The sequence below is a fragment of the Ambystoma mexicanum genome, chromosome 2q (genome assembly GCF_040938575.1).
Source record: "Ambystoma mexicanum isolate Mex_15411 chromosome 2q, UKY_AmexF1_1, whole genome shotgun sequence".
NCBI lineage: Eukaryota > Metazoa > Chordata > Amphibia > Caudata > Ambystomatidae > Ambystoma > Ambystoma mexicanum.
In genome coordinates, this window is record NC_090924.1 from 1,282,428,848 (window position 1) to 1,282,450,612 (window position 21,765).

General features: G+C 47.5%; 1 protein-coding gene across 4 annotated transcripts in view; it reads left to right on the plus strand.

Moving 5' to 3' along the window:
• CDV3 (CDV3 homolog) overlaps positions 1–21,765 on the plus strand; it is a 94,795-nt gene that overhangs the window by 66,664 nt on the left and 6,366 nt on the right. For all 4 annotated transcript variants that reach the window (XM_069648706.1, XM_069648708.1, XM_069648707.1 and 1 more), the window contains exons 2-4: positions 3,273–3,349; positions 4,657–4,790; positions 17,418–17,574. In XM_069648706.1, the coding sequence (XP_069504807.1) occupies positions 3,273–3,349; positions 4,657–4,790; positions 17,418–17,574 (368 nt within the window). The remainder of the gene's footprint in view (positions 1–3,272; positions 3,350–4,656; positions 4,791–17,417; positions 17,575–21,765) is intronic.

The window sequence follows — 21,765 nt, forward strand, 5'->3', positions numbered from 1 at the left end:
GAGGATCACTGCCCTCACCAGTTTAGTTCTATTTTCTATCAAAATTAGTGGTGCAACCTGTCGGAGCACCTTGAGGTGTTCATGTTTTTTGTGATGGCAGCTACATGGGCATTACATTCCTGTATGGGCAAGAGGGGGATACATGTGATATTTTATTAGTGCTGTTCTATCTTCTATGTCTAATTGATAATGCAACTCGCACGCTTTCTGTTCTACTGTTTGTTTTTCTATCCTTTTGTGCCATTTTGGTTTTAATTGCCTCAATCCGCCATTGTCGAACAGCGTCATGTTGTGCATGGCAAACCTTTTTCCTTAACAATACCAATACTAAATGTTCAATGATTTTTTAAATCAAAAGTCCCTGCTTGTGGCCATTGACACTGTACGGTATTCTTCCCAATATGTACAAAATTGTTTTGCCCCTAGCCCATGTTTTGTCAACATATGGTCAGAGTGCCCTCAGCAGGTGCATACATAGGTTTCTCATTACTATTTCGATGACAAATTACCCATGTTCAATAAATTATCCTTACCAGGACCAAACAATACTTGGTATATAACTGATACTAATGTGGCTTACGGTCCGCCAATGCAATATCTCTAGATACAATTGACTTACCACACCATTGGAGACCTCGGTTCTCTGGGCCTCTGGCAGGACAGCCTCCTATCTCCGGTCTTAAGCCCGTCTATCAACGAGGACAGCGCTGTTCGTGCATCAAAGGTGCAATAGACATGCGGCCCAGGTGTCGGTGCAGCAGACAAGGTTCAATGGGGGAGGGTGGGCACACCAAGTGATGGTGCGCCTCTGCAGCAGCGGTAGCCCAAGGGATGCTGTTTGTCAATACTAAAATTGTAATAGCTGAGGTCTCCTTCAATAAACACACTAGTAAGTGGGTTTAACAATCATTTATTTCAATCCAGACAATGGCTTTTGCGAGGGCTGACTCCAACACACCACCAGAAGGGTAGTGCCCAAGCGAGCTGCTAAAGTTAGATGCAGGGCCTTTTATTACCAAAACTAACCTTGAGTCCGATGGCTGACAAAACAGGATACACTTATGTAATTGCAATTTCCTGCCTAAAACACTTTGGGCTGTTTTCCCAGCCCTTGCAGAAAGTAGTATGAAGACTGCACAGGGACTGTTTTCACATGCATTTCAGGTAGGAGCAAATAGGCTCGACACTCTGGGGTTTCTGGGTCATAGGTGATCAAAACCTGTTCAGGGCGCAGCTGCGAGTTGACGTGGGGACCACATAAGCTAACTGTCATCAGTTTCAGGATCCAGTGGAAATGATGCTCAGCGTTTTGTTTTGCTGAGGCAAATAAAATGGCAGTCTTACAAAATTGATTTTATATTCACTTTCATGGATTCACATGTGCCCTCCAGCCTTCCCCTCTAGGCAAACTTCTTTGGCCATCCTCGTTTTGGGGCGAGGTTAAAAGGGGGAAAGCCGCAGGGGGTGGAGCTATACACTGGACATACCATTTGGTGCTGCCTAAAACTCCCATAACGACGTTGATACGTTTTTTTTCCCTAGGTTAACTACTATACTAAGGTTACCAAGATTTCCCAGCCTGACGGGGTAATATTCACAGCATGTGAATCAATGAAAGATACCAATGCTGGAGAAATGGAGTTACAGGTAAACTACTCCCTTCAAAGGCATTCTAGTGATCTGCACCCTTGTGTAAAGATGGCTTTGTCAATGCTGCCTCAACGCACGGTCTGCATTCTAGCTATTCAGAAGGCAGCTGTGGAGACCTTCAGCCCAGACACCAAAAAATATATTGCCGCAAGCTGAGTTGATAACTGGTGATATCAAATTGATATGGCTTGTGCTCCTATCAGTCACCATGCCAAAACCAGGCTTGGCTTGTTTTTGGGGATTAACCTGCCACCAGACTGCATTAAAGCAGAACATTATGTTAGCCTCCGCAGGGAGGGGTAGACTTTTCTATGTCCCAGCAGCTATCTGTGGTGCACAAGTGACCTTTGAACATGTTCGTGGCACACTCATGTCGGACTGGTTACAGCAAGGCACTTGTGTGCAATGTAATTTTAACATGGAGAATTATGAAGAGGGAGGGGGTGCTTCTGATTAACTGAATAGCAGACCTCTTTCAGAAACCGGTTACCAGCATGATATTTTATAAGTGAAAATCTTAAAATAACAGGGCTTTCAACCCCTCGCATCACTGCCACCTTGCCTTCACCCAGCATGTTCCAGTACAATGCTGTCCGTTCTTCACTTTCCCAGCCCTTTAACACAAAGAGGACTAGAGGTGCTCAACTGTACTTTGGATCTGGCTTGCTCCGGGATCTCTACATTCCTTCCCTTGCTTTCTTCTTGGGCGTGGCAGCGATTTGGCCCAAATACTGCAGTTCTATGCTAGCTTGTTTAGTTGCAACGTTGCCCTAAATAAATCCAATTCCATCCATTGAGCTTATTCAGTGAGCAAGCAGCAGCTCCACCGCTATCATGTTAAGCTTCTGAAAAAGCCTTGAAAGAATTGAATTAATTTAAAGTGTTCATGCTGCCAATTAAAAGGGGCACACGGCTATAAAAAAACATGGCTGGAACTCTATTTAGTATCCAGGTTAAAAACTGTCGCTGAATTGCAAGACCTATTTAAGAAATGTCCATGCTCTTCCTTAAGTAGACCTCACAAGATTTCAAACTCTTAAACAACCCAAACTAGAATTATTGAATCTAGTTGGTGGCAACATGAGGGAAGGGATTACTAAAGTTGGGGGGGCACAAATTAAAGTTGCAAGCTACTTCGTAGCCATGTAAAGCCACTTGCTGACTCAATTCTATAGCTACAACATACCCAGTGTTCCGTGCCAAGAGTCCAATATCTCAAGCCAACGGCGAGTGCAAATAGTGCACCCTGGTTAAGGTCACATGAGACCTGTAGTGTCAAGTAGCTGTTGCTGTCAAGCTAACCTGGCGCTTTTAGGCTAACCAAATTTTCTAAATTGCATAAAGCGATTTGATGCCAGCATGAAGACTAGGGATGCCCTGCCCTGCTGTTCAGTAGTGTTGCTGGGCTCTTGGTGAAGGTTGGAGGAGGGGGGGGGGGCGATTAGCTTTTTGCTATTTACTACTTACTACAAGTAGGCCTGTTATACTACAAGTAGGCCTGTTATGTATCATGGCCATGTCATGCATGTGTTCCAACTGCAAACACAAAATAAGTTTTCTCAAAGGTCATCACACTTGGGAAACAAAATGTACTCTTGTCATTCTATTTCTTTGTTTTGCAGCCAGAAGATGAGTGGAAGGAATTTGAGCAGAAAGAAGTTGATTACAGTGGACTTAGAATTCAATCCTTACAGATAAGGTATCTTCCTTTTTAGTTTGGGCGTTTTGTTGATGTGATCTGTGCCATTGAAATAGTTGTTAGAGCACACATGAAAGAAATGGGGAGGAAAATAGCTTTTTCTTCTGGGCATTGAACTAGGTGGTCTAGATTCTTGGACATCGCGCTAGGCTTTCATATTTGCTTTTTTTTCTTTTTTTGGTCTCGTATTTAAACGCCAGTCAGTTGTAGTGGTATTTGCTTGGTTTGTGCGCCACCTTAAATGTTGAGATAATTTAAGGGCCAGTCTTTCAAGCACTATGGTACAAACCTAGTTGAGCACTTCAAGAAAGGTGTTCAGAATTGGATGAATTCGCCCACTAAAGCTGAAATGTAATGTCACTTGGACTCTACGAACACCTTTTGCTCACCGGAGCTATTAGCTCTGTATTCTGAATTATTTTTCAAATTCCTAAGTTACGTTACCTGTAAACTGGTGTCGGCTGTCTCCTGTTTCCCACTCTGAGAAATAAAAATCAACATCCAAAGTTATTGGTGTGGAGACAAACCATGTGTAACGAATACCCAGTACCATTATTTTTACACCCTTCATTTTTTTTCAAATGATACTAATATAGCGTTTGCTGCAGTCACCAGCAAAAAAGGGAACCTCTATACGTAGCCACCAGTCTACATGAACTGAGTTTTGCACATAATTTAGGTCATCATCTTGTACTACCGATGGCAAAAGCAGTCTGAAATGCATGATTTAAAAAAAAAAAAGCCAAATGCCAGGGGAGGAAAATAACTGCCCCAGTAAGTCCTACTAGCACATGTGAACAGCTTCGGTGTTAGTCTAGAAGTGTTTGCCTTTTTACTTAAATAAATTTGATGTGCAAGTAGCAGAAAGAAAAACGTAACTAATTCTGCAGAGCATTAGTTAGTTATCCACCTACTTTTTGTAGGAAATTGTCTGATTAATAATGCTCCTAGCCCGTGGCATAGACTTTCATCTGTCTTTCAGACAGAGACTTATAGATCCTTAAATTACTCAAGCACTGTTTCTACTTTCCACTTCAATGTCAAATTGATCAGATTTTCTTAGCTGTATATTTACCACCAAAATTGGCTGTGATAGTAGAATGCATGATGTGCAGTAGAGTAGTATTTTGCTAATGCTAGCTAGCCATTGCTTTTTGTAAAGCCTAATTTCATTTTCTACATTACAAAATGATGATAAACCTGTCAAAACGTTTGTGGTGTTGATCTCTTCTGGCCTTCAGGAATTGGCAATTTGTGCATGTTGTGAGTTTTCAAATCCTAAGTGTTTTTTTCTGTTTAAATAAAAGCAATGAAAGGGAGGATGATGAAAATGATAGGCGAGAAGATCAAGGTGGGGATGGGGAAGAACAAGGCAGTGGTGTAGAGAAAGTTACTGGTCCCTGGAACAAGACTGCCCCAGCTCAAGCACCTGCTCCTGTTGGTAAGAGTTTTCAGTCATGTAGTATTGTTTTCAGTAAACTGTTCATAAAACTAAATGTATTAACCTCAAGTGGCAAATGTTATGTTTACTTCCAGGCCATGCAAATGACAGCAGGCTGCAGTATACATTCCTAAGCTAATATTTTAGAAACATGTATGAAATGCAACTTTCTGAGTAATGCCATTTGATGTCCAAATTCTCAATTGTGGAATCTTATGGCCATATTCTGCTGGTATTTATCCGCTCTCTATAAAACACAAGAGCTGATAATGTGTGTCATAAAACGTGCCATAAAGGTGCAGGTACTCTGCTGTTTTATATGAAGCTACCAGGAGATTCCAATGACCACTGAATTGAAATCTTGGTAGTGATGCTAGTTCCTCTAGTTTCTTTGTTATCTGGCTTGGGTAATTCCTTTTTGTTCCGCTTGTGGTGAACGTATTACATTATTCTTCCAAATAAAAGTTGGGAATCCAAACTGAATTCAGTAACTGACCACATTAGGTGGCCTAGCAGTCGAACCCATTTTCAGTTTCCTTAAGTTTTTAAGAGCTCTCCTCTTCCTCTTTGTCTTGAATATTTGTCAACTAGGTTGGGAGCAACTGGTTTTATTTGAGGTGTGTTCACTGTCTACTTCCGCTATCTTCACCTGCCATCAACTACCCTATTTGTATTGGCCATTTTAACATCGGTTGGTTGTTAAAAACATTTGGATCCATTTCCGTGATCCTGGGATAATCTACACCTCACTGCAGAAGTCTTGAAGCTCCAGTTCCTATCCACGATCTTCTGTTGTCATTCCCCTAAAGTTTAAATCTCGCAATTTGGCACTGCTTCATTTGCATAATTAAGTGGGGCCAGCTCCCATTATTCCGATTGTTAATCTGTTGCCAATTGGGGCTATTTGTTACAGTGCAGAGGGCGATTTTGAGACCTGGGCTTCTTTCACGCTCGCCAGTACCTTTTCTTCCCACTTAACCACACAGCATTTGCAGACTGAACTTCCTTTTTCCATTGTGAGCATTCCTCTTTGCAGTTCAGTCTTAATAGCTCCTCCGAACATTTCATTGCAGTAGCCCCACAAACTTGATCTTTTGTTTTTGGGTCCTGAACACTTCTGTCTCCTGCATCCTTTGGCACATCTTGCAGGTCAGTGTTGCCACGTCTTTAATTCTGGGAGGAGCTCTTTGGTTGTCATCCAGCATTTAGTGACTTTCTCTTGCACAGAAGAGGAAGGAAAGATTGGGTAAATCTGCAAATGTCTTCAGTGCTCCACCCCTGCAACTCGGGTCTCCGTTTACAACGTCTGCTGTAACTCCACAAGTACATGCCACACCTGAAAGCCGTTTTTGTACACTTACAAAACATTTAGCAACAGTATATGGTAAGCTTTCCCCAAGCAGAGACGTTGCAAGGTGTCTGGAAGCCGCCTGACCCAGAAGCATTGCTCACACAACTAGTTTTTTCCTCTCACTATTCTAAACCGTGCTTTTATACGGAGACTACTCTAGTGGGGTTTTTTTTCTTTTTGTGGGAGGAACCCTATTCTGATCAGTTGCAGCTTCTGTCAAATGTTTTTAGTGCTGTGATGGTACATATGCACATCGAAGCCCCGGTTAGCTTTTTCATTCTGACTCCTTCAAAGCAAGGTGTAGGCCTGTGGCTACTATGTTGTATGCTCTTCTGACAGTGTGGTACAACGCATGTATACAGCTGGTAAAGGGCGTGTTATGGGTTAGTTTCAGATAGCCCAACTTAGTGATATATGTGGTCCACATAAGTAACCAAACTCTCAATGGTCATCTGGCTGAGCAGCAAGGCTTCTGCTTATTTTATTTTTGCATTTGTTATAGCACAGTCATCTGGCATCTAGGCGCTAGTTAGTTACCGGATAATTGCAGGTTCGTTATGAAGTGGTTACAGTTCGGTACATGACACTGAGGTGATTCAACAGGAAGCTCTTGGCGACATTCTCCACTCACTAGTCCATATAAGGGTACGATCGGGGTGTGGGATAACAGCAAGCGGATAAGGGGGACAGTTATAAATGTGTCACAAGGCACATTTGGGCAAGCCGTACCCAGTAGGGCTGGGGGGTGGTACGGGTGGGGGGGTTCACATCAGAATAGTTTAGTTTGCAGGATTAGATGGAGCACACTTTAGGCAGAAGGCCCTGGGTGGTAGGCTCACTCTGGCTGAGAAGAGTGGGGTGGGGTGGGGGAAGGGAGTTGATAGTTGGGTACGTGTGGCAGTGTGCTGGTAGGTCACACAGCAGTGGCCTGAATGAGCAGTGTGAAATGCAACCATGCGCCCAATGAATGTAGCAGGTGGGAGAGGCGGCTATAATGTACAGGGTGGAGCGGGATAGCTGGCATTACAAGGGGAGGGCATTAAGAGTGGCTTGCTAAGGCTGTACACTTCTAACCTTATTACGATCGGTGCGGGAGCGCCTCCAGTGAGCCCGACCTGCGCTCCTTTGGGCCAACAGGTTACTTTAAGAGGGACGTGGAGGAAGTATTGTGTTCTCCAGGATGCACAGGTTCACAGAAGTAGTTAAATCACGTTTGCTCCTAACATTCTGCTGCCCCGGTCTAACCCAGACAGGTGTGCTCAGCCTGCCAGCAAGCTATGGGCCCCAGTGTAGGCTTGGCTGGCGCTCAATCACATCTTGCAAAGCATTCTGGTGGAGCTGGGTGGTCAGGGGCTCTGGCAGACTTCTTGGAAAGGGAACAAGTGCTGCATTGTACACGAGGTAAACCCAGCAGGGGGGGCTCACAACGTGATCTTCTGCATCCTGGAGGCGGCCCTTTTGATGGGGCGGCACTGTCCTATCAGCACTTTGGTGGTGTGTGCTGCAATGCAAATACAAAGATTGGAACAAGTTACCAATGCAGAAAGACACCTCATTAACACTTGGAGGATCTAAAGAACCTACTGTTGAAAGTACTTCTTGCTGATTTGTTTGGAACACTTAAACCACGGTGTGCCTACCACCCTAACTTTCTTATTTCACCTCATTCAGTACTACCGACATCACTTGTTCTTTCTAAAGCTGTGCTGCCTTATGTTTTGTGCTTGCAGTGTTACTTCTGAAAACGGAATGTAGGTGCCCTTACATCTGTGCTGGCAATTTCGTTTTTGTGCATTCAGGGTACCTTCGAATTTGGCTGCCCCTCATGTTGTGTGCTTTGACTGCTACTTCCTAGTGCATGTTTCTTGCTTCTCTTGGGTACTAGGCCATTTGGGGAGCTGTGTTCGTATTGTGCTGTTCAGCCATCTTTCTCCCTCCTTGCCTCACCACTATAGCATTCACCATCTCCCCAATCTTTTCTAACTGCTATACTCTCTCCTACCCTCCCTCTCAAAGTCTGGAAGACAAAAGCACAAAAAAGATATTCTGGCCTCGAAACCCAGCCTACCCATTGCAGACACCTATGTCAACGCAACTTCCAGACAGATCTTTACTGATATCCTCTTCTCTGTCCCTTCTCCAGATCTGACGCTTCATCTCTATTCTCTCCTCTTACATCCTTGCACCATTGACCACACCCCGGCCAGCCCTGCCAACCTCTTTCACAGACATCCGTCCAATGAAATTAGTTAGTTGCTGGCTTGGCATCTACCTTCACTCCACCCCACTTTCCCCTCACTCCAGACTCCACCTGTGGCGCTGTTAGCAACCTCCAACTTGCTGTTACTAATACCCTTGACATTCTTGCCCCAGTCCTGAGGATCCACCTATAACATGCCTCTAAGTGCAACACCTGGTGTAACTCTTGCAGACCTGAAACGCAAGTGCAGAATGGAAGTGGCAGACCTCGGGCTCACCCTCTGACAAACTGGCCTGTCGCATGCTCCAAAGGCAATAAAGACCCTCCATCCGCACCAAGAAAAGGGCCCACATCCAGGCTTGCTTCTCTGGTGCGTCCAACAACACAGCTAAATTCTTTAAAATCTGCACGGAACTAGACAACCCTTCTGCAGTCTCCTACTCATCTCTTCCCTCCCAGGCCCTCTGCAACACACTAGCCACACACTTCACTGAAAAAACACAGGACATCCTGAGTACCCTTGGCTCCCCCTGCCCTTCCCATATCCCCTTGTCTTCAATGGCCTCCCATCAGCCTGTCTCTCCTACCACACCTGATGAGGTCACCAGAGTGGTCTGCTCTGTGAAGGTGGGCTCCTGCTCCTCCAGAACCATTAAGGACAACATCGGCTCCCTTGCCCCGGCACTTGCTGATTTCTGCAATTACTCTTTTGCCAATGGATCTTCCCCCTCCTCCCTTAAGCACTCTTGTGCGCCCCTCCTGAAAAATCCTTGAGCTGAACTGTCCTGTCCAGCCAATGACCACCCCATATTGATCACCCGCTTCCTTGGGGAAACACTTGAGAAGCTGGTCTTCCCACAACTTACCCAGCCATACTGAACTTATTGGCTGCCCCCATGAAAATCAACCTAGATTCCGAGCATCCAGAGGCACAAACGCTCTTCTGATCACCTGTGAGGTACTGCTCACATCTTACTCTGTCTGCATTCTACTTGATTTCTCCTCTGCATTTGATATGGTCAACCACTCCATCCTCATAAAACTGCTCCACAATACCCTAGGTTTCACAGAGCGGGCACTGGACTGGCTGGCCACTTACTCAGTGACCGTCCGTCCCAGGTTATTCTGCGTTCTTCCCCCCACCTCTATCTCCACCTGTGGCATTCCCCAGGGCTCTAACAGCTACCGTACTCTGCTTGCCCACCTGATTTACACATCCCCAAACTTCCAGTGTTATGCAGATGATGCACAACTACTTTCAAACTTCCTTCTGATCCTCTTCTTTCTTCCTCCTTCATTCGAAAAGATTTAAAAACGTATTTGTTTTAGTCCTTGTTGTTTAGCAGCCTTTATATCCCACTCTTAGCGCCTTGATGCCTCGCAGTCCTTGTTGCGCTCTATAAATAGCTATACAATTCCTGAATGCCTATTCCTGAATGCCTATCTGCCATCCAGTCCTGGGGTACTTCCAATGATCTCTGCCGCAACGCCAGCAAGACTGAGACCCTTCCTATTTGGACTCATGCTCTCTGTCCATCCCTCTGGCCATCTTCTATGGGCTTTCCCCTTCTCCTTCATCCAAGGCCTGAAACCTTGGAGTTATCTTTGACGACTTTCCTTCATCCCTCACATCCAGGACCTTGCCAAGAAGTGCCACTTTCAGCTCCACCTCAAAGGAATTCTTTCTTTTCTCACTTTCACCCAGAAGCTCAATGTCTCCGGAGCGCTGGTTCTCTCCAGGCTACACTACTGCAATAACCTCAATCTTAATCTACCCTCTTCTTCCTAACAGCCTCCCTCTTCGTCTTGTGCCGGATCAGCTCCTGAAGACTCCTTTTTCGCCACCTCCGTCCCCATCTCTACTAAATCCTTTCAGTTGCTGAGATTGGTCACTGGGCACTTTATTCGTCCTCCCGGGCCCTGGCTTTCCCCCTTTCTCCCTTGCACTTTCTTAATGCTTGCAAGGCCTAGTAGGTACGCTTTTATCTTTCATATCTTCACTCCTGTGTTCCCTCCCTGTTGCCCTGTGGGTGCTTTGAAAACGTAAGTGCCTTACAAATGCAAAATTAATAAAAACAAATTGCTCCCCTACTATCCCTGCATCCTACTTGTAACCACTGTGTCTCCCTGGATGTATGATGTAAAACAATACTGTAAAATGATCATTTTCCAAGAAATTGCTGCGGGTGCAAAGTACAACTTGGGAAGATCTTAATTTGATCTTTGTTCACTGGTGGTATGTGAGAAAAGTGGGCAGCGATTGCTTTTGTGGGATTTTGAATTTTTATACTCTGCAGATGTTACTTGACAAGCAGATTACTCAGAAGAAAACATTTGGGCTCATGCCATAGCACCAGGTTCCCGTGTTTACAGCATAAGTTTGTTTGAATTACGACTGAAATGTCTCATTGCACCCTCTGCAATTACCAAGTAAGATTAATTTACATGTTGTGAAGCAGAAAAATTGCAGTAAGCAAAAACAATTTAAAGATTGTGCCTCAATGTGTTCCTGGCATTTGATTGATGTGCATTGCAACTGGACTCTAAACTTTGACAGGGTCACTAGCCTACATGGTGCAACACAGATTTTAAAAGGGCGAAACTGGTGTTCATGGGTAGTCTTAAGAGGCATTGGGTGATCGCTCAAATGCCCTTTAAGTTGTCATCTGAGCACTCTACATTGCAGCTAGCTCCTTCTGGCAAACCCAGCTTGGAGTATCTTGTTTAAGACTGGTCACTGGTGCAATTACCAAATAGTTGCCAATGGGGACCTGGCCTAGTAAGATCGTTATGTCTTCCCTCTGTTCCCCCTCCTTGCCTCGTCGCACCTTGAAACACTTGTTTCTGATGCTTGTTAATCTGCTTAGAATCACATGCTGTGCATATGGTCCGACATCCAGTGGTAACTGCAGAGTATTGCATCTTGTCTTTCGAGGACCGAAAGAGGACGTCGGCATAGGTGTGTCTGTAACACTATCCCTATCGTGACGTGTAGTGTACCCAAAATCCCTCAAGTTCCGAGGTCCCTCGGATTGTTTTTTTCCGCCCCGATAACTGGTCGCCTTTAGCGGAGCTCTTACTAGAGACATTGTTTATCTTAAAATTCCCAGTTTCATTTCTTTGCTCAAAGAACCTCTTCGACGAAGACTTTAGGGGTATAGTCTGCGGCTGTGGGTTTCGGCGCCGCGGGAAGTATGTCTTTCCTCCTTTCCCCTCTATTCCCTTTTGGTCTGGTCATCCTTCCCTTTAGCTATGGAAAGGACTCCTTTTAGATTCTGCCCTAAGTGTAGGGTCAGGTATCCTTGGAAGGACGAACACAGGACGTGGAACGCCTATCTCCCCCTAGAGCACTACTAGAAGAGGGGTGTGGCGTGCAAGCTCCTTCGGCCTAAGACCCTTAGGGAGCACCGTGTAAAGCCGTGGGCCGCGTACCGGATGTCACACGTGGGTCCCACCCGCCACACCCGCTAAGTGACAGGGGTACTTCGGATGACCAAGCATCCGTTACGGATGTTATAGACCTTGAGGCGGACGCTTCTAGGTCTGCCACACCCGTCCCAACCCCTTAAGGCTTGGCTCCGGTCTTGCTACGGGGACAAAACCCGGCTAAGGGCGTAGAAGCGCATCACACCAAGCACACAACCCCTACGCCAGTTTTCGACATCTTCGTCGAAAAAGGCCAAAGCACCACCGAAATCTTCGGTTTCCTTGGATCGTTCAGATTCAAAGCCTTCACCGCATCAGCGTCTTGCGACTGGGCACTCGAAGACAAATAAGGGCGCTACTTCAAAAACTACACGCGTCGAAGCGCGGGAGCCCGACGCTTCGACAGCCTCTAAGGCCGCGGTAGACTCAAACTACAGCTAGGCCTTTACCCGAAAAACCTACTGTTAGGCCTCTAGCGCCGCGGAAGGTACACCTGCCAATAAGTCATCAGAGCCTTTGTCTCCCGACGATTCGGCGTCTATCGTAACCAGTATCAACAGAATCACGGCGGTGGTGGGTCTTACAACGGTTCCACCTAAAGTTATGGGACCAGCCGCAGAAATAATTTCAACGGATCGGGTTTCCGATTTTAAGGATGCTTCGAAGAAAGTCGAGAGCCTCTCTCCAACACCCTAAGGGACTCCTTTCGGGCCCATTTGGGTCCTCTAAATGGACTACAGAAAAATTTGAGGGGTGTATGGATCGGCTGGAGAAGGTCATCACTTTTTCTGATCATCTTCCCCCGAAAAGGGCTTGGGTAGACCTCAGATTCAGGAAGAGCCGTCTCCTGCTTTCCAACAGGAAGACGTGGTCCAGATGGACACTTAGAGACATTTATGATGAAGAAGCTATGAGGAAGAACAAGATACTACGGACAACTGGGAGGAAACCCAGCAGGAAGGTCAGGACCCATGGATACAGCAACATCAGGACGCTGATGTTTTGTGCCTAGACTCCTCTGTCCACCCCAGCTTGCCAGGCCTCTCTGTGGATGACCAAATGGCATTCAACACTGTTGAAAACAGCAGCTGAATAAATTTCCACTCGAGGCGGTACCTGAACAGGATTTTGTGGAGGATAGCATTAAGGAGAAACCTCCAGCAAGTCCATCTATTCCCCTCCTTAACTCTGTTAAGAGAAGGGTAGCCCCCTCTTTGGTAACGCCAGCCCAGACACGGGCTGTGAACCCGGGGGTCAAAATTATTTCGTCCTTCCCCCTTCTGACCCTCTATACATGAAGGGCCATGCTATCCCAGATTCACTGGTAGTGACGACCACTCGTAAGAGGGCAGGGGTACCCCTTGTCACGGGAGATCACCGCCGGACAAGGAATCTAAGCGGCTGTATGCCCTTGGCAAACATCACTTCAGCGGCTGCATGCACTATACGGGTTGCTAATAATACAACTCTGTTAGCAAGTTATGCTGATACCCAATGGAACTTGATCCAGGAAGGCCTCCAAGAGGTCCCCAAACCTGCCAAGTCAAAGCTTCTCTCCATTGTGATAGAAGGAAGACAAGTTAGTCACAATGTGGTCAAGAACACCCTGGACACTGCGGAAACTGCAGGCAGGTCGCTTGCTGAAGGGACCCTTCTGAAAAGACACGCTTGGTTGCATACATCAGGATTCAAACCGGAGACTCAGGCCTCCCTCATTAATAAACCCATTGAGGAGACCAACCTCTTCGGGAAAGCGGTAGACGAGGACTTTGAAACAGCCAAGAAAGAGCATGTGACTCTGAAGTCCTTGCAACAAATTACACAAACCCTCCTCCCAGAAGGGTAATAACACTCGGCGCTCCTTTCGAGGGCAAGCCGTGCTGGTCAAAACTACGGCACGGGTAACTTCAACACAGGTCAAACATCTGGAAGCCCCATTTACTACCCTTCAAGGGGTCAAACGAGGCAGAGGCCCCAATACCAGAGGAGCCACAGCCTCTGGTCAGAAATGACCACCAAGTCCAGGTCCCCTCCCATGTCACCCCGGTCGGGGGGGGGGGGGGGATTAACATCTTTCCTCATAGCATGGGAGGGGATAACGTCAGACCAGTGGGTCTTAAAGACGGTCGCCCACAAGAACTGCATGGAATTCCCCCGACCTCCACAGTTCAGACCGCAGGGCTCACTGCGCCTCTTACCGGACCATCTAGAGATCCTGATTCCAGAAGTGGAAGCACTCCTGGGTAAGGATGCCATAGAAGCCGTCCCTATCCGTCAGGTAAACGAGGGTATTTATTCAGTGTGCTTCCTTGTACCCAAAAAGGATCTCACCATGCGCCCTATTCTAGACCTGCGCCCAGCTAACATGTTTTTATAAAACCCCAGATGTTTCGCATGGTAACGATGCAGGAGTTCATTCCCTTGCTGAAACAAGGGGATTTCATGGCAACATTGCACATGAAAGATGCATACTTTCATATTTCAATGTTGCCAGCGCACAGGAAATATCTAAGGTTCATGATCCAGGACAAACATTACCTGTGTATAGGCGCGTTACAAATGCCATATATCATATCATTATCAATTCAAGGTACTCCCCTTTGGCATGGCCTCGACGGCAAGGGTGTTTACCAAGGTCCTGGCAGCAGCACACCTGCGCAGACTAGCGGTCCCTGTTTACCCTTACCTCGCCGACTGGCTCATCTCGGGGGACGCGTTTGCTTGTTTTTTGAACACCCAAAACACAGTAGATCTCCTCCAGCCTGGGTTTCTGAATCAACGAAAGGAAATCCAGTTTAGTCCCCAGCCAAATCATTTCTGGGAGTTCTAATTCAGACGGACGGCCTCGTCTTCCCCTCAAACGAGAGGGTTCAGAACATACTTTTCCAGATCCCTCAATGTAGCCAGTCGGGAAGTGACGGTGCGCAAGGCCATGCGCTTGATTGAAATGATGGCGTCATGCATATACTTGGTACCCCACGCGCGGCTGCGCATGCGTCCCATGCAAGAGTGCCTCAACAGCCAGTGGTGTCAGGCCAGTGGACAATGGGAAGATCTGGTAGTTGTCTCGCCAGCCCGCGTTCTATCTGCAGTGGTGGTCAAGAGAAAACCTCTTGAAGGGGAAGACCTTCACCACCCCTGCAGTGGAAGCCACTCTCGTGACACTCATCTCTCAAGGGGTGGGGAGCTCATCTGCTTCAACAGACAGTGCACAGAGTTTAGTCTCCTCAAATGGCGTCCAACCGTATAAACTAACTGGAGCTGTTAGCGGCGTTCAAGGCTTTGAAAGCCTTTCAGGTGCAACTGCAAGAAAAGACGGTGCTGATTCTAACGGACAGCACTACAGCAATGTATTACCTGAACAAACAGGGGGGCAGTCACTCTCCAAGGCTATCCAAGCTTTCCCAAAACATTTGGATATGGGCTCTCAAACACAAGTTGTTTTTCTTGTCCTAACATGTTCCAGGGGAACTCAATCTTCTGGCAGACGTACTCGGCAGAGATTTCCCTCTACCCGAAGAATACGAATGGTGGCTGCACAAAGACATTGTGTCCACGTCTTTGCAGAATGGGGTTTCCCAGAGATCGACCTGTTCGCTACTCAGAACGCTCAATGCCAAGATTACGCCTCCAGGTACCCCCAGAACCGATCCAAGGGGAACAGTCTTTGGATAACATGCCCCCCCCCCCCCCCGACTCCCCTCTCAACAAGATAGTGCACAAGATGCACCAGGAACCAGTTACCATGATACTGGTGGGCCTGCCAACCCTGATTCGCTCACCTGATGGAAATGTCCCTCTCCACACCAGTGAAACTACCCTGTCTGCACAACATGTTGTCTTAGGACAGGGGGGAGACCCTACACCCATGCTTACAAACTCTGAACTTGGCAGCCTGGCTCTTGAGGTCATAGTTTGGGCACCTGCAACTCCCCCAGAGGTGCATGGACATACTCAGGGAAGCGAGAAAGCCTAATACACGTTATTGCTATGCCAACGTTTTGTCATCTGGTGCAACTCCAAGAGCGTCAATCACATCGATTGTTCACCCGCACACATGTGCTGTATCCAACCCATCTATTGGACACTGGATTAGCCTTCAATTCCCTAAAGGTTCATCTGGCTGCTCTGTCAGCCTACACCACTTCACAACATAAGGTATCGTGGTGGAAAATACCGGTGATTAAAGCCTTTATGGAAGGGGTTAAGGGGGGTTTATCCTCCCATTTCTCATCCAGCCCCGGGATGGGATCTGAATGTGGTTTTGACCCGGCTCATGGGAGCCCCCTTTGAGCCTATGCATAAAGCATGTCTATAAGACCTAACTTATAAGACAGCCTTCCTAGTAGCTATCCCTTCTATCAGAAGGGTTGGCGAAATACAGGCTCTTTCTGTTCTAGACCCCTTTGTCACAGTCCACAAAGATAAGGTAGTTCTGCGCACACATCCCAGGTTTGCGCCTAAATAAGTTCCATGTGAACGAATCTATCGAACTACCTACTTTCTTCCAGAACCCTACTACCATGGCTGAAAGCCTTCACACGCTAGATGTGTGCAGGGCAGTCATGTTTTACCTGGAAAGAACTAAACAACTTAGGAAGACAAAACAATTCTTCGTTTCAGTGGCAGCTGGTAGAGAAGGAGATCCTGTCTCTAAATCAGCTATCACAAGGTGGATTGTCAAATGCATCACACTGTTCTCTCTTGCTAAGAGAGAACTGCCCTTCAAGCCTAGAGCGCACTCTACAAAGCAGCAACCTGGAGTTTTGTACACACCTTTATAAAACACTATTGCCTAGACACTAATCTGATTCTCAGGTGGGACAAGCAGTATTAAGACATCTTTTCTCTACTGTTCCTTCTCACAACACACCTCCAACTCTGGGTACTGCTCTCTAGTCTATGCACAGCGTGTGATTCTAAGCAGATTAACAAGCATCAGAAGACACGCATTACTCACCGTAATAGCATTTCTGATGTGCATCTGCTTGGATTCACATGCGCCCTCCCTACCTCCCCGCTCGGTGTGGAAGGATCATAGACGTCTTACTACTTTCTCTTTCACATACTCGCTCACTATAGCCTTGGGCTCCCTCATGGCAGAAAAAATAGTCGGAGGGACCTCGATGCGTGAGGGATTTTGGGTACACTACACGTCACGATGGGGATAGTGTTACAGACACGCCTATGCAGATGTCCCCTTTCGGACCCCGAAAGACCAGATGCAATACTCCGCGGTTACCACTGGATGTCAGACCATATGCATAGCATGTGAATCTAAGCAGATCCAATCAGAAATGCTATTACGGTGAGTAATGCATGTCGTATAGGCGCGTTACAAATGCTGTACCCTATGGAAAAGGACCAATTGGAAGGATCTGTCATTTTCATTTATAGAGAACTGCTTCTCTAGGAGTATGCCGGCTCATCAATGCCATATCTATTTTAACCCCTCGTCAGGATACACAGACACCCTTATCCCACCTTGCCACTTGAGTATATGGGGCTAGGTTTGGTGTATTCATACTCTTGCATAGTAACCTAATATGTAGGCCTGCTTACCTATAACACTAAGTATACAACTTATTCTGATGGGCGCATGTGTATGATTCGATGTGTTAAAACATTTTTGTTTTTAATCCCCCTACAGTTGAAGCAGCCCCAGAACCTGTACAGTCTGGTGTATATCGACCTCCTGGAGCTAGATCTGGCGCTGTGACAAGGAAACCACAAGGGCCTCCCGAGATCTACAACGATTCGCAGTTTCCATCATTGCAGTCCACTGCCAAGCATATAGAATCTCGAAGGTAATTAAGTATTTAAAAGTTAAACCTAGTATCCATTAAACATGATTTGATTTGCAATAACCTGCCTAGACCTTCTATGCTAGGTGCTATACTCTGTTCATTTTAGCTAGATCCCCATCAACTATTCAAAAGTGTATTCGGAGCCCTAAAGTGGAGAGAAAAAAAACGGCCTGCCCTCCTTAAAATTCTGGGTAGAGCACTAAACTTGCGTGCATATTCTCCTAAGGTACTACTCATTATGCCCAGTTATATCCGATCTATTAAGCTGGTTGTTGAAAACTGTAGCTTCCTTCTGTGGGGTATTTAAAAGATTGGGGCTCATTTGTGCCAAGATTAGCCTGGGAAGCCGGATTATGTAAATGAAAACTTATTGTGATGCCGCATGAACTTGCATACATTTCTTTAGCTTTGATATATACACATTTTAATCTGTCCAGTTAAAATATTACAGGCAAGTTTTGAAAGCAGATTTTAGTCTTCTAGGGACCGGACCCCTCACCTTCACGCTCCCTTCGCTACAGGGGACACATTTTTGGGAATGTTAAGTTTCATGGATTCTCACTTTCATTCGCACCCCCTCTGCTTTTGCTTAATTTTCGAGTATTGGTGGTTTCTTTCATATTTCAAATTGGCTAATGAAATTAGTGAATGCTCTCGGCTACTCAGTTACTTCGTGACTGCTGCTCTCAATACAACCGAGAACCTTGTAATTTTTTTCTTTCAAATTGTACTTCCGCTGCACTGCTGTATACATTTTCTTATTGGCACAGTGCACGTTTTCAAATATTGGCCTCAGCAATTCCATAGGCCATGCTGGGGAGGTAGTTTCAAATTTCTTCTTTCTTGCATCAAATTAGTTGGGTGTGAAATCTGTCTGCTGCTTTTGAAACATCCCCCTTCAAATATGTTCATCCATCAGTCATCTCCTTTTAGTCTCCTAGTTAACTAATCTGTCCTGCATGGCATATCTACTTTCAAAGCTCTAATGGGTTTCTCCTCCCCCTCACACTTTATACTCTTGGTGGTATTGTATATTCTGGGGTCAACATTTCAATGTACAAACTAGTAGCCATACATAGTCGCTTGCTCCCTCAGTTCTCCAATTTCACAGAGCACACTGGCTTACTTGCAAAGATGACATTATCACCTAGTTCAGAGCAGAGTGCACATTTTGAGGCCTGGTGGACTGTGCTTTTCTGGTCACCTTTTTGCTGACCCAACCACATCTTCCCTGGCCCCTCCCAACCCTTATATCCTATCTGCTACAACAAACTGCCACTTACGCTTACGTCCCGTCCCCTTTCCTCCGTACTGCATTGGCGTCCCTTCCTAGGGACGGGAGATGGACCTTTTCCATCAGAAACACCTTCTTCCCCCTTTAAATTTGGAGGCACGCGGCCCTGGGAGCATGCGCTACAGACTCTGCAACTGGCGCTGTACCTCTGTCCCCTTTTCCGCGTCAACGGGAACAGGCTGATTTCACCAGCGCTCTTGGCTTTGGCCATGTTATTCCATGCACACTTCCCCGTATTCTTTTATCTTTTGTCGTCTTTCTGTCATTCGGGTACATGGTCCTCCGGCATCACGCTCCTCCCTGGCGCATGTCGACTTCAGTGGGCTTCAGCAGGTGTCCAGCCTGCAAGGGGCTCTTCCCTATGTTGACCCCAGTTGGCAAGGTTGTACCGCGTACGACACACTGAACAGGCTAGGTAGGTGGAGGGAGCTCTTCGAAAGATTGCCTCACGAGGACTTGAAGGACTTCGTCAAACTGAGATTGCGGCCCAAGGGAGGGCTGATATTTTCCATCGCACCCTGTAAGGACGACTCCTTCCCAAGGGAATGCCCAAGCTGGAACTTCTCAGGTTCTTGTACCAGCACACGCAATGAGGCTAGTCCAGCTACCAGCCTCACAGTAGCCTTCCGTGGTGAGGGGCCGCAAAGTTCTTTTACACCCAAGGGGCAACGCACTAGTACTGGTTTAATGTCTGAGGGGACGCCTGCACGCAGTACTACAAACTAATGCCGAGGGCAATACGCCTTCCAGGCCTAGGCTTGAGGTGCAGAGTAGGCCTCATGCTCCACCAGCAAGAGTTTTGGAGGAGGCTGGGCCCAGGGAGCCATGCACCACGACTTTTGCACGTGGCACGCAACTTCACATGGCCACTCGTCCGATGCCACTCCTAGGAACAGAGCAGGCAGGTGAATGGGTCTCAAGGTGGGACTGGTGTCAACCAGATACGTGGCCTACAGTTTATCCATCAGCAGCACAGGGCCTGTTTCCCCTGCAACCTAGACGGTGTGCTCCGGCCCCAGCAGCCCCGGGCCACTCTGCATCTCCTGCCACCTCTTCTTCCTCCAACAGGTTTTTCGAAAGGTTGCTGGTGCTGATGCAAACCCCCCAGATGGGGGCCATCCTGCAGGATGCAATCAGGGACTTGCTCCCTCCGGTCACTCCACCAGTGCCCATAGTCTCATCGCATGGCTCCGGTGCCACAGGCCCCAGCACAGCTCCCGCTGCCCCTTCGATTCTGGCTCCCCTGCCTCCCACAGTAAGGCGGTTCCACAGCAGGGTCCAGTCTCTGTACCGCAGCCAATGGCACCCGGCACTCCTCCACCCGCTCCGGACCAGCCAGACACCCTGGTGGACACAGACGAGGAGGAGGACCCCGACACGCCGTCAGCAAAAGCCTTCTACAAAAGGCTTGCAGGTTTGGTGGAAAATCTGGGCCTTCCTCAACCTGGTCAAGCAGCCCGAGGAGGGGGTGGGGGGGGTCTTTCACCCTACAACTACCCCCACAACAAGCTACACTCCTCAATGGCAAGTATAGCAGATGGAGGGGCATCAACTCTTGCTGTTGGCGCACCCTCAAACTCCCTCAGGATTGCTGCGGCATCACTTTAAGCAGCAGTCCTCAGTGCTGCTAGGCAAGGAAAAGATCTTGGAGGCCTATGGGAAGAAGCTGTACTCCTAAAACCTCGCTACGCCAATCCAACACTGCAGCCATGCTGGCAGCCGCTAACCAGAGACTTTGGCCGGAAATAACTGATTTCTTTCCAGAGCTTCCGGTGCAGAGCCAGGCACGCTTCAAAGCTGGTCTAGGAGAAGCCAAGCACGTAGCGCAGGACATCATGGAGTCCACTGTGGCCCACAACATCGCCATGGACATGAGAGGGGCTGGCTTCAGGCTACTAAACTTAACACTGATGTCGAACACATTTTGGCCCTTCCGTTCAAGGGTAGCAACCTCTTTCACTCTACCACCGATGAGGAATTAGATAAAAAAAGAACAGCTTGCAAACTGCAAAGTCTTTATCCTAAAGAAGGCCACGCCCAAGGTAGTTCACCCAGTCGCATCAACGCTCCGACAAGGGGGGCGGGGTGGGTCATTCAGTGCGTTCCAGGGCTTCCAGGAACGGAAGTAGAGACAACCTGACCGCTCGGCCAGTCGGCACTGGCGCAAGCAACAGGGGCAGGAGCAGCAAGGACTTCTTCCAGTCCGTAACCCCTCACCCCCCTCTCAGCAGCCCAACCCCCCCCCCCCCCCCCCCCCCTCTCTCAGCAGCAGCCTCCGAAGGAAAGAAAGCATGACACATCCCTTTGGGCCCACGTGTCTCCAGTAAAAGGGGGGGGGGGGCAGACTTGCCTTCCACATGCAATTTTGGTGCCAGAACTTTGCAGACCTCTGGATCCTCTGTAGTGTCCTCGGGGTACCCCCGTCCTCCTCCCCTCCCACAGATTGGGACAGCAATTCTGTTAGCGGAGATGCAGTGATTTGTCGAGAGCCAGGCGGTGGAAGAAGCCCCAGCCTCCCAGAGGATTGGGCTTTCATGCCATGATTTTCAACATACAAAAGAACCAGGCTGGCCTGGGAGTTGTGTTGCACCTATCCACCCTCAACCTCTCTTCAGAAATTCAAGGTGGTTACTCCAGCACTCATTGCAGAGACACTAGACTTTGGAGAAGGGATGTGCTCCTTAGATCTGAAGGACGCCCATCTACATGTCCCGATTTGGCAACCACATTGCTTCTTCCTGCACTTCAGGATCATGGGCTGCCATTTCCAGTACAAGGTGCTACCCTTTGGCCTCAACTCAGCCCCAGGTTATTTACCAGCCCCACAAATGCGGAGGCAGTCCTCCTCAGGCTCCAGGGCTACCATGTCTACCTGTACCTGGATGACTGGCTTGTCA